Source organism: Sinohyriopsis cumingii, unplaced genomic scaffold (genome assembly GCF_028554795.1).
Source record: "Sinohyriopsis cumingii isolate HCF-2022 unplaced genomic scaffold, ASM2855479v2 utg000913l, whole genome shotgun sequence".
Classification (NCBI taxonomy): domain Eukaryota; kingdom Metazoa; phylum Mollusca; class Bivalvia; order Unionida; family Unionidae; genus Sinohyriopsis; species Sinohyriopsis cumingii.
Genome location: NW_028315943.1, coordinates 3,523,915 through 3,542,119, shown reverse-complemented (window position 1 = coordinate 3,542,119; position 18,205 = coordinate 3,523,915). Strand labels below are relative to the sequence as shown.

General features: G+C 28.8%; 1 protein-coding gene across 1 annotated transcript in view; it reads right to left on the bottom strand.

Moving 5' to 3' along the window:
- Nucleotides 1–205: 205 nt before the first annotated feature.
- The window catches only part of LOC149773056 (centrosomal protein of 290 kDa-like), a 30,461-nt gene continuing 12,461 nt past the window's right edge, over nucleotides 206–18,205 (bottom strand). Inside the window, exons 7-8 of the mRNA XM_089946847.1 lie at nucleotides 15,446–15,571; nucleotides 206–2,700 (exon numbers count right to left, since the gene is read on the bottom strand). Coding sequence (XP_089802973.1) covers nucleotides 2,545–2,700; nucleotides 15,446–15,571 — 282 coding nt within the window. The 3' untranslated portion in view covers nucleotides 206–2,544. The remainder of the gene's footprint in view (nucleotides 2,701–15,445; nucleotides 15,572–18,205) is intronic.

Genomic DNA, 18,205 nt, shown 5'->3' with positions numbered 1-18,205 from the left:
AGGAAAAAAATATTGCCATTATCTGTTATTGTAGTCATTCAGTTCTCACCTTCATTGATGGTTGATTGTAGCTAGTTGGGTAACATCACTTTTGTGTTATATTACAGCACAGAGTACTAAGGCCAGACATCAGCATATGATATAACAATGCTATGCTAGGGTGGTTTGTCAATATGAACAAAGGAGTTGATTATGTAACAATAGATTCCAGTGTATATGGTTTATTTTGTTGCCGAAATTGCAATTCACAACATCGACCAAGCCCAGTGCGAACCCTGCAGTGGCCTACTTTTCTTGCTGTAATCACTTTAGAAGGTTTTTGCATTATGCCACAGTGGACCAGGTGAGACAAAGTTCAGAATTTGTATTGGCTTTACAGTCATAGACTATAGAGCTTATGGAATGGTAGGCTGTCTATCCATTGATTAGTACAAATTTGTTATCACTACTCGAAGGATTGCCTTGAAACGTTACACACACATTAATCCCAGTCTGGTTGGTCCTAAACGAAAATGCTGCTTTGCACATATCCAATCTTGTTATGGCTACTTCTGATGAATGCATGATCACATCAAGATGGGGTTTTCAGTGAAGGACTTCATTGGATGTCTAGTTGGTCATAAATGAAAATGGTGCCAATCTCATGCCTGGTATCGTGGCACAATGGCAGTCATATTGAAAAATCTTGTTATTGCTGCTCTTGAATAGAAGGTCATATCAACATGGAGTTTTCACTAGAATACTTGTATAGTTGGTCCTAATTAAAAATTGTGCTAACCTGTTGTCCATTGCAGCCACCCAAAATCCTATTTTGAACATCTTGTTATCTCTACTCCTGATGAATGGATGGTCATATTAGCTTGAGGTTTCCACTAAAAGATCTTTTTATGATGTCTAGTTGGCCATGAATAAAAATGGCTGATGTGATCTAACATGGTCACCATCTTGAAATCTTGTCATTACAGCTCTGCTTCACAGAAGACTGCTTACGATGTCCATTTGGTCTTAAATGAAAATGGTGCTGATCTGACACCACAGAAGTCATCTTGAAATTCAGACTTTGTTGCTGCTGCTCTTGAACAGAAAGTATCTTGACAATATTGTAATATCTACTCTCCAAAATGGATAACTCTGTCAACATGGGGGTTTTCACGATACCTAGTTGGTCCTAAATGAATAGGGTGTGAGTGGTATATCCGCTATGGCTGCCATGACGACTATTTTAAAAATCTTTTTGAATGGATCGTTTTTATGACTTGATGTTTTCACTAAGTCCTATATGAAAATGGTGAAATGGTACATCCAAAATGGTTGCCACAACAACTGTCTTGTAAACCTTGTTGTCACTATAGGATGTGGATGTGGAATTTTCAGCAAAAGACTTCTAAAGATGTCTTCTTTGTTTTTAATGAAAATGGTGCCAAGCTGAAATCCGATATTTGAACCACAATAGATAATTTGAAAATCTTTTTATTACTGAAGAATATTGGAGATGATATCAACATTCCACAGTTAAAAGGAACAAATGGTCTTGACAAGTAGAGTAACTCTTGTAACAGTTTTTACTGGCACATCAGTGCAATCCTGGCTGTATACTGCAGAGTAAGTGTGGTGCAGCCATACAACAGAAACAGGATATCAAACCAGTAGGTTTACAAATTTTAATCAGAAAATTGACTGCTAAATAAGTCAATTTTTTTGGGACATATTTTGTATTGCAAGTTAAGGGGAATGAAAACAAAATAAAAATGCATTTTTTGGCTGTTATTATTTCCATAATAAAACTGCAAGTTATGAACATAAATCATATCCTGAGGGCTGGCATATCTGGTTTGTGCAGTTATGAGAAGTTAGAATAACTAACAACACAGACTCAGCTCTGTTGATGCATCATGTGCCAGCAGATCAGGGATTATGGTGATTACAGTTCAACTTGACTTGTAAGTGAATATATATGGTAAATGGCAAAACATCAACCTAACAAAAGAAAGAATTTGTAAGTGAATATATATGGTAAATGGCAAAACATCAATCTGACAAAAGAAAGAACTTGTAAGTGAATATATATGGTAAATGGCAAAACATCAATCTGACAAAAGAAAGAACTTCAAAAGATCAACATTAACTTTCCTATTTTATATTTTAATGTTATATATATAAATATGCAAGTAGGTTTTTGGAACCCAATGAGATTAACACTTTGAGAAAATAAAGCATAGCTCTTACATAATAAGAATATACTGTACTTAGGAATGATAAATATAATTTTAAATAATGGTATGTTTTGGTCAATAATAATTTGTATTGCCTAGCTAGACAATATTTTGTATTGCTTATTTGTTAGTTGACCGTAAGCAATAATTACTAGAAATGAAATGCATATGATTTTGTATCAAACTCAATTTTCTCTCAAAAGCTTGTTTATTGGTACTGAAAAATTGTACAAAGAATATGACCTGTACATCTGCATTTTGGTAAACCTTTAAAAAAAATCCCTAAAATGGAGTCCAGGTATTCAAAAATGATTTTTTATATGTTCTAGGGCTAAATTCCTGGGATTTTCACTCCAAATTGGTCTGAAAACTTATGTAATTTTTTCTTGTATATGATATTTTTCTCCACCAACTGTTTATAATTAAACTGGAGACTGTTGATATCTTGAAAGAAGTCTGGGCCAAAGTTTGAAAGTTCCTTTTTTATCTGTAATAGAAAGAGGAATAGATTTAGACAATAATAATAATTGACACACATGTTCCAAAACTGTTTTAGAAATGTCTGTGAAATTTCGTATACATGTTAGTCCAGTGTCCATTTTACTATTAAACACTACTCAATTTCAATATAAATTTTTGTTGTCTATCCACCCATTCAATATTTATATTTAATTTCTGTTCTCATTGGAATAATATTTCAGATCCAATTTTGACTAAGCTTGGTTTATTTGCTTATATCCTTGAACATAAACTTGAAAAATATAAATTGTCACAGCTATTTTGTGAGAACCTAATAACTGCCAACTGTGTTGATCTGTGATTTGCGGATGTATATGTTGTATTTTTACACCAAAATAAAAGCATACCCACTTTGTATTATCACATTAATCATATCTTTTAAATCAAATCAAATAAAAGGAATGGAATATATCAACAACAAAAAAAAAATAAAAAAAATAAAAGGCATGCAAGGGCTGATGGTCACATTTATGTGTCGGGTGAATTCATGTCAACTGACCTCTTGAACACTTAAAAATAATATTGTGTAATTAACAGTTAAACTACCTTATATTATCTTAGTCATTCACAAACGTGATCAAAGGTAGCAAGGAAATAAAGTGGAAGAAGTACCCGCTCATTTCAAAGCTTTGATAGATACCATTCACATAGTCCTACAATGTAAGACATTAGCACGTTTTTTTTTTTTAAGTAAGAACAGAAATATCGGGTGATGTGTCATACATTGTATGACTATGATTCACATAGCTGCCAAGTGTCCACTTTTTCCCATATTTGTCCTGTATTTTGGACCAGAATTTTGGCATGACTAGCCAAACTGATCAGACTGGGTCCTTTTGGCATGACGAGCCAATTGATCAGACTGGGTCCTTTTGGCATGACTAGCCAATTGATCAGACTGGATCCTTCTGGCATGACTAGCTAATTGATCAGTGTCCATTTGGCATGACTAGCCAATTGATTAGACGGGGTCCTTTTGGCATGACTAGCCAATTGATCAGACTGGATCCTTTTGGCATGACTAGCCAATTGATCAGACTGGGTCCTTCTGGCATGACTAGCCAATTGATCAGACTGGATCCTTCTGGCATGACTGGCCAATAGATCAGACTGGGTCCTTCTAACTGCTTTTCTACTTGAGACCAAAGTAGTGAGTTTCATCTAAGTGACAACCACTGACCTCTCAACCTAACTTAGAGGATCTATCTTTTAATCCATCTGGCCATTTACACATAAGGACATAATTATATGAATCCACCAGATTGCATTTATCTAACTCAAGTTACACTGGCTTTATGTTAGTAACATGTTTTTTTGCCCACAAGAATGATAAAGTTCAAAAAGTTGAAAATTATGTATACATATTTGCTTGCAAAATGCAATTTGTCTACTTTTATTGGTGTCTACTAACAAGCTTCTCAGAACTGGTGGATATAACCAACTCAAGATACTCAGTGGGGACATGAGCAATCTTCGCCATTGTCCTTGACCTTGAATCACATTCATTTTAATCCATAATCACATTCATTTTAATCCATAATCATATTTATTTTAATCCATAATCATATTCATTTTAATCCATAATCATATTCATTTTAATCCATAATCATATTTATTTTAATCCATAATCACATTTATTTTAATCCATAATCACATTCATTTTAATCCATAATCACATTTATTTTAATCCATAATCACATTCATTTTAATCCATAATCACATTCATTTTAATCCATAATCATATTTATTTTAATCCATAATCATATTTATTTTAATCCATAATCACATTCATTTTAATCCATAATCACATTTATTTTAATCCATAATCACATTCATTTTAATCCATAATCACATTCATTTTAATCCATAATCATATTTATTTTAATCCATAATCACATTCATTTTAATCCATAATCACATTCATTTTAATCCATAATCACATTCATTTTAATCCATAATCATATTCATTTTAATCCATAATCACATTCATTTTAATCCATAATCATGCTCATTTTAATCTATAATCACATGTATTTTAATCCATAATCACATTCATTTTAATCCGTAATCACATTTATTTCAATCCATAATCACACTCAATTTAATCCATAATCATATTTATTTTAATCCATGATCACATTCATTTTAATCCATAATCACATTCATTTTAATCCATGATCATACTCATTTTAATCCATAATCATATTTATTTTAATCCATAATCACATTCATTTTAATCCATGATCATACTCATTTTAATCCATAATCATACTCATTTTAATCCATAATCACATTTATTTTAATCCATAATCACATTCATTTTAATCCATAATCACATTCATTTTAATCCATAATCACATTCATTTTAATCCATAATCACATTCATTTTAATCCATAATCACATTCATTTTAATCCATAATCATATTTATTTTAATCCATAATCACATTAATTTTAATCCATGATCATACTCATTTTAATCCATAATCATATTTATTTTAATCCATAATCACATTCATTTTAATCCATAATCACATTCATTTTAATCCATAATCACATTCATTTTAATCCATAATCATATTTATTTTAATCCATAATCACATTAATTTTAATCCATGATCATACTCATTTTAATCCATCATCACATTCATTTTAATCCATAATCACATTCATTTTAATCCATAACCACATTTATTTTAATCCATAATCATATTTATTTTAATCCATAATCACATTCATTTTAATCCATAATCATGCTCATTTTAATCCATAATCACATTTATTTTAATCCATAATCACATTCATTTTAATCCATAATCACATTCATTTTAATCCATAATCACATTTATTTTAATCCATAATCACATTCATTTTAATCCATAATCACATTTATTTCAATCCATAATCACATTCAATTTAATCCATAATCATATTTATTTTAATCCATAATCACATTCATTTTAATCCATAATCACATTTATTTCAATCCATAATCACATTCAATTTAATCCATAATCATATTTATTTTAATCCATAATCACATTCATTTTAATCCATAATCACATTCATTTTAATCCATGATCATACTCATTTTAATCCATAATCACATTCATTTCAATCCATGATCATACTCATTTTAATCCATAATCATATTTATTTTAATCCATAATCACATTCATTTTAATCCATGATCATACTCATTTTAATCCATAATCATACTCATTTTAATTCATAATCATACTCATTTTAATCCATAATCACATTCATTTTAATCGATAATCACATTCATTTTAATCCATAATCACATTCATTTTAATCCATAATCACGTTCATTTTAATCCATAATCATATTTATTTTAATCCATAATCACATTCATTTTAATCCATGATCATACTCATTTTAATCCATAATCATATTTATTTTAATCCATAATCACATTCATTTTAATCCATAATCATACTCATTTTAATCCATAATCATACTCATTTTAATCCATAATCACATTTATTTTAATCCATAATCACATTCATTTTAATCCATAATCACATTCATTTTTATCCATAATCACATTCATTTTAATCCATAATCACATTTATTTTAATCCATAATCACATTCATTTTAATCCATAATCACATTCATTTTAATCCATAATCATATTTATTTTAATCCATAATCACATTCATTTTAATCCATGATCATACTCATTTTAATCCATCATCACATTCATTTTAATCCATAATCACATTCATTTTAATCCATAATCACATTCATTTTAATCCATGATCATACTCATTTTAATCCATAATCACATTCATTTTAATCCATAATCACATTCATTTTAATCCATAATCACATTCATTTTAATCCATAATCACATTCATTTTAATCCATAATCATATTTATTTTAATCCATAATCACATTCATTTTAATCCATAATCACATTCATTTTAATCCATAATCACATTTATTTTAATCCATAATCACATTTATTTTAATCCATAATCACATTGATTTTAATCCATAATCACATTCATTTTAATCCATAATCATATTTATTTTAATCCATAGTCACATTCATTTTAATCCATAATCACATTCATTTTAATCCATAATCACATTCATTTCAATCCATAATCATATTTATTTTAATCCATAATCATATTCCTTTTAATCCATAATCACATTTATTTTAATCCATAATCACATTCATTTTAATCCATAATCACATTTATTTCAATCCATAATCACATTCATTTTAATCCATAATCATATTTATTTTAATCCATAATCACATTCATTTTAATCCATAATCATGCTCATTTTAATCCATAATCATATTTATTTTAATCCATAATCATATTCATTTTAATCCATAATCACATTCATTTTAATCCATAATCACATTCATTTCAATCCATAATCATATTTATTTCAATCCATAATCATTTTTATTTTAATCCATAATCATATTCATTTTAATCCATAATCACATTCATTTTAATCCATAATCACATTTATTTTAATCCATAATCACATTCATTTTAATCCATAATCACATTTATTTCAATCCATAATCACATTCATTTTAATCCATGATCATATTTATTTTAATCCATAATCACATTCATTTTAATCCATAATCATGCTCATTTTAATCCATAATTACATTCATTTTAATCCATAATCACATTTATTTTAATCCATAATCACATTTATTTTAATCCATAATCACATTCATTTTAATCCATAATCATATTCATTTTAATCCATATTCACATTCATTTTAATCCATAATCATGCTCATTTTAATCCATAATCACATTTATTTTAATCCATAATCACATTCATTTTAATCCGTAATCACATTTATTTCAATCCATAATCACATTCAATTTAATCCATAATCATATTTATTTTAATCCATGATCAAATTCATTTTAATCCATAATCACATTCATTTTAATCCATGATCATACTAATTTTAATCCATAATCATATTTATTTTAATCCATAATCACATTCATTTTAATCCATGATCATACTCATTTTAATCCATAATCACATTTATTTTAATCCATAATCACATTCATTTTAATCCATAATCACATTCATTTTAATCCATAATTACATTCATTTTAATCCATAATCACATTTATTTTAATCCATAATCACATTCATTTTAATCCATAATCACATTCATTTTAATCCATAATCATATTTATTTTAATCCATAATCACATTAATTTTAATCCATGATCATACTCATTTTAATCCATCATCACATTCATTTTAATCCATAATCACATTCATTTTAATCCATAATCACATTCATTTTAATCCATAATCACATTCATTTTAATCCATAACCACATTCATTTTAATCCATAATCACATTCATTTTAATCCATAATCATATTTATTTTAATCCATAATCACATTCATTTTAATCCATAATCATGCTCATTTTAATCCATAATCACATTTATTTTAATCCATAATCACATTCATTTTAATCCCTAATCACATTCATTTTAATCCATAATCACATTTATTTTAATCCATAATCACATTCATTTTAATCCATAATCACATTTATTTCAATCCATAATCACATTCAATTTAATCCATAATCATATTTATTTTAATCCATAATCACATTCATTTTAATCCATAATCACATTCATTTTAATCCATGATCATACTCATTTTAATCCATAATCACATTCATTTTAATCCATAATCATATTTATTTTAATCCATAATCATATTTATTTTAATCCATAATCACATTCATTTTAATCCATAATCACATTCATTTTAATCCATGATCATACTCATTTTAATCCATAATCATATTTATTTTAATCCATAATCACATTCATTTTAATCCATGATCATACTCATTTTAATCCATAATCATATTTATTTTAATCCATAATCACATTCATTTTAATCCATAATCACATTCATTTTAATCCATAATCATGCTCATTTTTATCCATAATCACATTCATTTTAATCCATAATCACATTTATTTTAATCCATAATCACATTCATTTTAATCCGTAATCACATTTATTTCAATCCATAATCACATTCAATTTAATCCATAATCATATTTATTTTAATCCATGATCACATTCATTTTAATCCATTATCACGTTCATTTTAATCCATGATCATACTCATTTTAATCCATAATCATATTTATTTTAATCCATAATCACATTCATTTTAATCCATGATCATACTCATTTTAATCCATAATCATACTCATTTTAATCCATAATCACATTTATTTTAATCCATAATCACATTCATTTTAATCCATAATCACATTCATTTTAATCCATAATCACATTTATTTTAATCCATAATCACATTCATTTTAATCCATAATCACATTCATTTTAATCCATAATCATATTTATTTTAATCCATAATCACATTAATTTTAATCCATGATCATACTCATTTTAATCCATAATCATATTTATTTTAATCCATAATCACATTCATTTTAATCCATGGTCATACTCATTTTAATCCATAATCATATTTATTTTAATCCATAATCACATTTATTTTAATCCATAATCACATTCATTTTAATCCATAATCACATTCATTTTAATCCATAATCACATTCATTTTAATCAATAATCACATTCATTTTAACCCATAATCATATTTATTTTAATCCATAATCACATTAATTTTAATCCATGATCATACTCATTTTAATCCATCATCACATTCATTTTAATCCATAATCACATTCATTTTAATCCATAATCACATTCATTTTAATCCATAATCACATTCATTTTAATCCATAATCACATTCATTTTAATCCATAATCACATTCATTTTAATCCATGATCATACTCATTTTAATCCATCATCAAATTTATTTTAATCCATAATCATATTTATTTTAATCCATAATCATATTCATTTTAATCCATAATCACATTTATTTTAATCCATAATCACATTCATTTTAATCCATAATCACATTCATTTTAATCCATAATCACATTCATTTTAATCCATAACCACATTCATTTTAATCCATAATCACATTCATTTTAATCCATAATCATATTTATTTTAATCCATAATCACATTCATTTTAATCCATAATCATGCTCATTTTAATCCATAATCACATTTATTTTAATCCATAATCACATTCATTTTAATCCATAATCACATTCATTTTAATCCATAATCACATTTATTTTAATCCATAATCACATTCATTTTAATCCATAATCACATTTATTTCAATCCATAATCACATTCAATTTAATCCATAATCATATTTATTTTAATCCATAATCACATTCATTTCAATCCATATTCACATTCATTTTAATCCATGATCATACTCATTTTAATCCATAATCACATTCATTTTAATCCATAATCATATTTATTTTAATCCATAATCATATTTATTTTAATCCATAATCACATTCATTTTAATCCATAATCACATTCATTTTAATCCATGATCATACTCATTTTAATCCATAATCATATTTATTTTAATCCATAATCACATTCATTTTAATCCATGATCATACTCATTTTAATCCATAATCATACTCATTTTGATCCATAATCACATTTATTTTAATCCATAATCACATTCATTTTAATCCATAATCACATTCATTTTTATCCATAATCACATTCATTTTAATCCATAATCACATTTATTTTAATCCATAATCACATTCATTTTAATCCATAATCACATTCATTTTAATCCATAATCATATTTATTTTAATTCATAATCACATTCATTTTAATCCATGATCATGCGCATTTTAATCCATCATCACATTCATTTTAATCCATAATCACATTCATTTTAATCCATAACCACGTTTATTTTAATCCATAATCACATTTATTTTAATCCATAATCACATTCATTTTAATCCATAATCACATTCATTTTAATCCATGATCATACTCATTTTAATCCATAATCACATTTATTTTAATCCATAATCACATTCATTTTAATCCATGATCACATTCATTTTAATCCATAACCACATTTATTTTATTCCATAATCACGTTCATTTTAATCCATAATCACATTCATTTTAATCCATAATCACATTCATTTTAATCCATAATCATATTTATTTTAATCCATAATCACATTCATTTTAATCCATAATCATGCTCATTTTAATCCATAATCACATTCATTTTAATCCATAATCACATTCATTTTAATCCATAACCACATTTATTTTAATCCATAGTCACATTCATTTTAATCCATAATCACATTCATTTTAATCCATAATCACATTCATTTTAATCCATAATCATATTTATTTCAATCCATAATCATATTCATTTTAATCCATAATCACATTCATTTTAATCGATAATCACATTTATTTTAATCCATAATCACATTCATTTTAATCCATAATCACATTTATTTCAATCAATAATCACATTCATTTTAATCCATAATCATATTTATTTTAATCCATAATCACATTCATTTTAATCCATAATCACATTCATTTTAATCCATGATCATACTCATTTTAATCCATAATCACATTCATTTTGATCCATAATCATATTTATTTTAATCCAAAATCATATTTTTTTTAATCCATAATCACATTCATTTTAATCCATAATCACATTCATTTTAATCCATAATCACATTCATTTTAATCCATGATCATACTCATTTTAATCCATAATCATATTTATTTTAATCCATAGTCACATTCATTTTAATCCATGATCATACTCATTTTAATCCATAATCATACTCATTTTAATCCATAATCACATTTATTTTAATCCATAATCACATTCATTTTAATCCATAATCAGATTCTTTTTAATGCATAATCACATTCATTTTAATCCATAATCACATTTATTTTAATCCATAATCACATTCATTTTAATCCATAATCACATTCATTTTAATCCATAATCATATTTATTTTAATCCATAATCACATTCATTTTAATCCATGATCATACTCATTTTAATCCATCATCACATTCATTTTAATCCATAATCACATTCATTTTAATCCATAATCAAATTTATTTTAATCCATAATCATATTTATTTTAATCCATAATCACATTCATTTTAATCCATAATCACATTTATTTTAATCCATAATCACATTCATTTTAATCCATGATCATACTCATTTTAATCCGTAATCACATTCATTTTAATCCATAATCACATTCATTTTAATCCATAATCACATTTATTTCAATCTATAATCATACTCATTAGCTAAAAAAGCTTATTGAACTGGAATCATTGAAGGTATTCTTCAGATATATCCACCAGCTTTTGTTGTTGAGTTTAATTATAGTGGCGTGTGCACAATTGTGCATGTGCCACTTTTTTCTGACTGCACCGCAGTCTGCTAGTTGTTCCTGGGGAAGGGGATGGTGCCACCTCCCCCAGGCTTTTATGGATTCAAGGAACCCTGATAGTTTGGCCTCAGTCTATGGGTCTATAAAGGTCCCTACAGTTGAATGGTTGGCTGTCATTAGTGGGAAGGAGAGCTCCTCGGGAACGGTCCTGCTTGCTTTACATCGCTTGTTTCTTGTTGCATTTGCCTGGTGTTTCTTGCGATTTTTTTAATTTTTTTTTTTATTATTTTTTTCGATTTTTTTTTCTTCTTCAAAATGTTCTAAAAGGAGGGGGATGTTCTATGCTGTTTATAGAGGTTCTTAGTAGAAATCATGTATGAAGAGAGATTTTCAAGGTTATTATGGTATTACTAGTCGAGGTGTTTAGGGTGTGTTTCCTACGTTATGTTATTTATAAGTTTTTAGATATTTACTCTTTAAGTTATTTATTAATTAATGTTTTTAGAGATTGAATGTTATTTATACTTTATTTAGCAAGAGACCGGAGTCCTAGCCGATTACACGGTTCGTTAAGGACATCTAGGACCGGAATCCTAGCTGATTACTCAGTTCATTAAGGACATCTAGGACATCCGATTTCGCAGTTTCCTTAGTTTTTTATAGGTGCTTCGTAAGTGAATTATTTATTAATACTTTTATAAAATTGAATGATATGTTATGGGTTTTTATGTGGTGGCTTTTAAATTTATTTAGCTAGTTACTGGGTCTTTTGGTTTTGTCCACTAGCTGGATTGATAAAACTTCATTCATATAGATTTGTCAAGTCCAAAGTGGATATACACAAGATTTGTTTTCATTCCAGGAGATTTGTTTCCACTGTAGGGGAGTTTTAATTACAACACCAGTATATAACCTTTTCCCCTATAAAGACATCAGCAGTATATAACCTTTTCCCCTATAAAGACATCAGCAGTATATAACCTTTTCCCCTATAAAGACATCAGCAGTATATAACCTTTTCCCCAATAAAGACATCACCAGTATATAACCTTTTCCCCAATAAAGACATCACCAGTATATAACCTTTTCCCCTATAAAGACATCAGCAGTATATAACCTTTTCCCCTATAAAGACATCAGCAGTATATAACCTTTTCCACTATAAAGACATCAGCAGTATATAACCTTTTCCCCTATAAAGACATCAGCAGTATATAACCTTTTCCCCAATAAAGACATCAGCAGTATATAACCTTTTCCCCTATAAAGACATCAGCAGTATATAACCTTTTCCCCAATAAAGACATCAGCAGTATATAACCTTTTCCCCTATAAAGACATCAGCAGTATATAACCTTTTCCCCAATAAAGACATCACCAGTATATAACCTTTTCCCCAATAAAGACATCACCAGTATATAACCTTTTCCCCTATAAAGACATCAGCAGTATATAACCTTTTCCCCAATAAAGACATCAGCAGTATATAACCTTTTCTCCAATAAAGACATCAGCAGTATATAACCTTTTCCCCAATAAAGACATCAGCAGTATATAACCTTTTCCCCAATAAAGACATCAGCAGTATACAACTTTTTTCCCTATCTACATGTTCAATACTTTCAAGATTTTCAAGTATCCCCCTCCTCCCCATAATGAAAACAAATCCCTGTATCTCCCTCGCATCCCACCCAAGAATGAAAAGACAAGAACAAAAATTTGGGAGGTGAATAGATAAGTAGGAGGTGAAATAACATCTATACTAATCATAGTGAGACCATCATACATCTAGCATGTTAGTCAGAGTAATAAATCTGTACCTAAATGAATAGGTGATATTACAGTTGAAATCAATATACAGTATGTACATCTTAAATTTTTAAAAAAATGGTCCTATCCAAGATCACCTCTTTAGTTTGCATGGATTTTGCACATTATCAAGCTTGCCTGAGACCTTCATGATAAAGCGAAACTGTCTTGAGAGATGCAGTAAAACCTGTCTTAAGTGATACAGTAAAACCTGTTTTGAGATATACAATAAAACCTGTCTTGAAAGATACAGTAAAACCTGTTTTGAGAGATACAGTGAAACTTGTCATGATAAACACAGTAAAACCTGTCTTGAAATATACAGTAAAATCTGTCTGGAGAGATGCAGTAAAACTTGTCTTGAAATATACAGGAAGACCTGTCTGGGGAGATGCAGTAAACCTGTCTTGAAATATACAGTAAAGCCTGTCTTTAAAAGTGCAGTAAAACTTGTCTTGAAATATACAGGAAGACCTGTCTGGGGAGATGCAGTAAACCTGTCTTGAAATACACAGTAAAGCCTGTCTTTAAAAGTGCAGTAAAACCTGTCTTGAAATATACAGTAAAACTTGTCTTGAGAGATAAAGTAAAATCTCTCTTGAGAGATGTAGTACAATCTGTCTCAAGAGATCACTCCACTGAGAGACCACCTGTCTTGAGAGATTACATTTTCAATGTACATATATAAATGGTATACTTTTATGACCTTTCATGAGAAATCACTTGTCTTGAAAGACCATTATTGTTTGGCTAATGGGGTGATCTTTCCAGGTGGGTTTGACTGTACATGTATAAGCAACTATTCAAAGTTTGATACAAATCAGATGAGATATATGGTCTCCACAGTGGAGATAACGTTAGCCAATCGTGCACAAGATCATAGTTATAATATGCATGGATCTGAGATTTTGATGATAATAAACCCATTTTTCAACTTTGGGAAATGGATCAGAAGTGATAACTGGCAATTGTTGATAGATGGATGCACAATGGAAATGGGGCCATACCATAGATTCACTTGGCCTTGTGACCAAGTGAGCTATAAACCCAATGGCCCAATGTCAATATAACCATCTTCAGGTATGTAGCAATAGTATGGCTTTCGTAATGATCACCAAGGTGGCAATGTTGGATGTTAGAACAGCATCATTTTGATTTTGGACCTTGAACGTGTTATAAAAGTTTTAAAGTAAACATGATGAACATCCATTCAGGAGGAAAAGTGATATCACACTTTTCAAGATGGCCACCATGATGTCAATTTTGGATGTTCAAAAGGCATTAGATTCATTTAGGACCTTACAGACTTCAGTATGCAACTGAATGTCAAGTTCCAATGAAGATGTAGTTTGGGTACAAATATTATGCTAATTGTTGGATGGATGGAGAGATGCCTTGCAGATGATTGCCAACAGGCCATTGGATAAGTTCTTGACTATCAGTTACAGATTTTGGTGATTACAATGTAGATATTATTAATAACAGGAAGCAATACTTACTCTTCTGTTGTCAAGTTTAAATTTATTCTTTTGTAGTTCACTTGTTCTTAGTGCCATCATGAGTTCGATATTTTCAGTTACCATCTTGTCATAGCTAGTAGCCTTGGTGAGAATGTCATCTCCAAGCTGTGAAGAAAATGGAGGCAGGAATACAGTCATCTCCATTATTAACACATTCACTATTGCTTTTACTTGAAAAATTTTATGTAAATTTTAATACATTTTTTTTGTATTCTACAGATAGCAACTAGTCCAGTAATTTAAAACTAGTCATGCTTATGTAAAATGTTGAACTTTTTGCCCATGTAGGCATATTCATATATTTTGTATTAATATTCAAAGTTATGAAGCTATTATAGTAAGCCAATGAATGAAGAGGGTTCATATCATGTGATTTATGTAAAATTTGACTTAAGTTCTTGCTGGTGTAATGCCAGTTAACTTATGTGCATACCTGTTTACAATTCTGGTCCAATTGCAAGCAACATAGATCGAGATAAAAGATAAAGAGTAAATACCAGATATATTTCGTTGTGTGGTACCAGATATATTTTATTGTGTGGTACCAAAAATGATATAGTTTAACTCATGAGTGAATACCAGATATATTTCATTGTGTGGTACCAGATATATTTCATCCTGTGGTACCAAAAATGATATAGTTTAACTTGTGGCTTTGCCACTTACTAAAATATCACGTTTTTCATACCACATGATGAAATATTGGTGTTAATATAGGAACAAGCGATATCTATGTATTTGTATAGGTTTTATTATCTGTATTGTCATTAATGACATTAGAGAAGGGATGAAAGAGGCCTTTATATCTATAGACGTTATAGAATAGTTGAAGAAGACGTTAATTTCCATAAACATTCAAAAATGGTTGAAAGAGGCCTTAATTTCCTTAGATGTTAAAGAATTGTTGAAAGAAGCCTTAATGAACTTGGCCTGTGAAGACAGGTGGTCTCTTGTAGCAGTTTCAAGGCAGGTTTTATCTGTGTCACCCCTGTAGTTTTATCTGTGTCACCCCTATAGTTTTATCTGTGTCACCCTTAAAGTTTTATCTGTGTCACCCCTGTAGTTTTATCTGTCACCCCTGTAGTTTTATCTGTATCACCCCTGTAGTTTTATCTGTCACCCCTATAGTTTTAATACAAGGTACCGTATATACTCACCTACACATTTACAGTTGGGTCATACTGCAAACAACATGTACTCAGCTCTGCCACCACATAATGCACCTACAGATCAGGGTCTATGCTGTTTGTTCTACCGATGGTGCCTAACAAGATTAGCTTGTACATCATGACATGGCAAATCTGGGTCTGAGCAGTTTGTTGTTGGATTTGACTTATAAGCAAGTACATATGGTAACCAAAACTATTTAAACTGACCAAGTATGTTGCCTCTAAAAGTCAAACTTTCATCAGTATTATTTTCATTTTTTTTTCTATAATAAAAATAAATTCAATAGGATAATTTTTTGTCTGATTGTATCAGTAATGAAACATAAGACATTTCCATTGGTATTTCTATTTCTAACAGCAATTCTTTTGAATAAGTAAAATCATGACAGTTTCTCTGTGGACTATCAAGTCCAAGGTTTATTTTAATTTTTACCACATTTTTCAGCAAAATACAGACGACATCTACACTCTTTGAGGCAAATCTACAAATGTCAATACAAAACGTTTCCACTTTACTAGTGAAATATTTCCTTATATCTACCAAAAAACGAGATTTTCTTTTTATTATATTTTTTATGGTGAGACCCATCGATCTGCATGGATCTTTTCTCCATTCTGTTGCAATGTGAATAATGGATGCATTAGAGCCTGCTACAATGATAACAAGTAACAACATTTATAATAATATTAGGACAGCCACCTTTTAAAAATGTATCTTTTACAAATAATGTTTTAAATTGTGTATTTTGTCAAATTAACAACTGTTTTCAAACAACAGAGAGAGAGAGAAGGAACAGGAAAAACAGGCCTAAACACATCTGAATCACATACTTAAGAGTAGATATATTTCCTAAATGGAAAAATAAAGTAGTTCCAATAATGACACTGCCATTGACTTTGGTGATATCATTTTTTGCTTGCTGATGTAATTGAAGATCTCTCAATGAAATATATAATACAATATTATTTACCAGAAGTTGTTAATACATATGTCTAAAAGTTCTTGAAATGTAAAATATGATATTAGGAACTTGATTTCAGGTTTGAAAACCACACTATGTTACACCATTCTTAAGTGAATATGACTGAATAACAATTACATAATGTCCTCCCCCTTGCATAATCCCATTATGTAATGTGACTATAAGGTTTGTTTACATGCAAGACATCGTTGAAACATAGGTCTGTTGGTAAATAGGAGATAAACACACCCTGGTCAATTTGCTTGAACGTCTTACCTGTACCCAGTCATTCACCAGCGGTGGATGTAGCAAAAAGCATGATTTTGTGTCATATTTTTGGTATTAATTGGGAAAGTATTTCTTTTGGTGATTATTAAATTTGAAATGAAAATTTTCATACATAAAGAATTGGAGGCTGTGGTCTATGATTTTTACAATAAACATAAATATGCACAGTCTGTAAATCATATGTAGATAGTTTCAATTGGCAGTTTATTAAGGCTCCTAATGTTTGTCATTTGAGTGTTAATTAATGTGGTGAGAATGCTTGTGATATAATTATTTAACAAAACAGTTGAGAGGAAAATGTGTTAGGTGGCCTGAGCAAG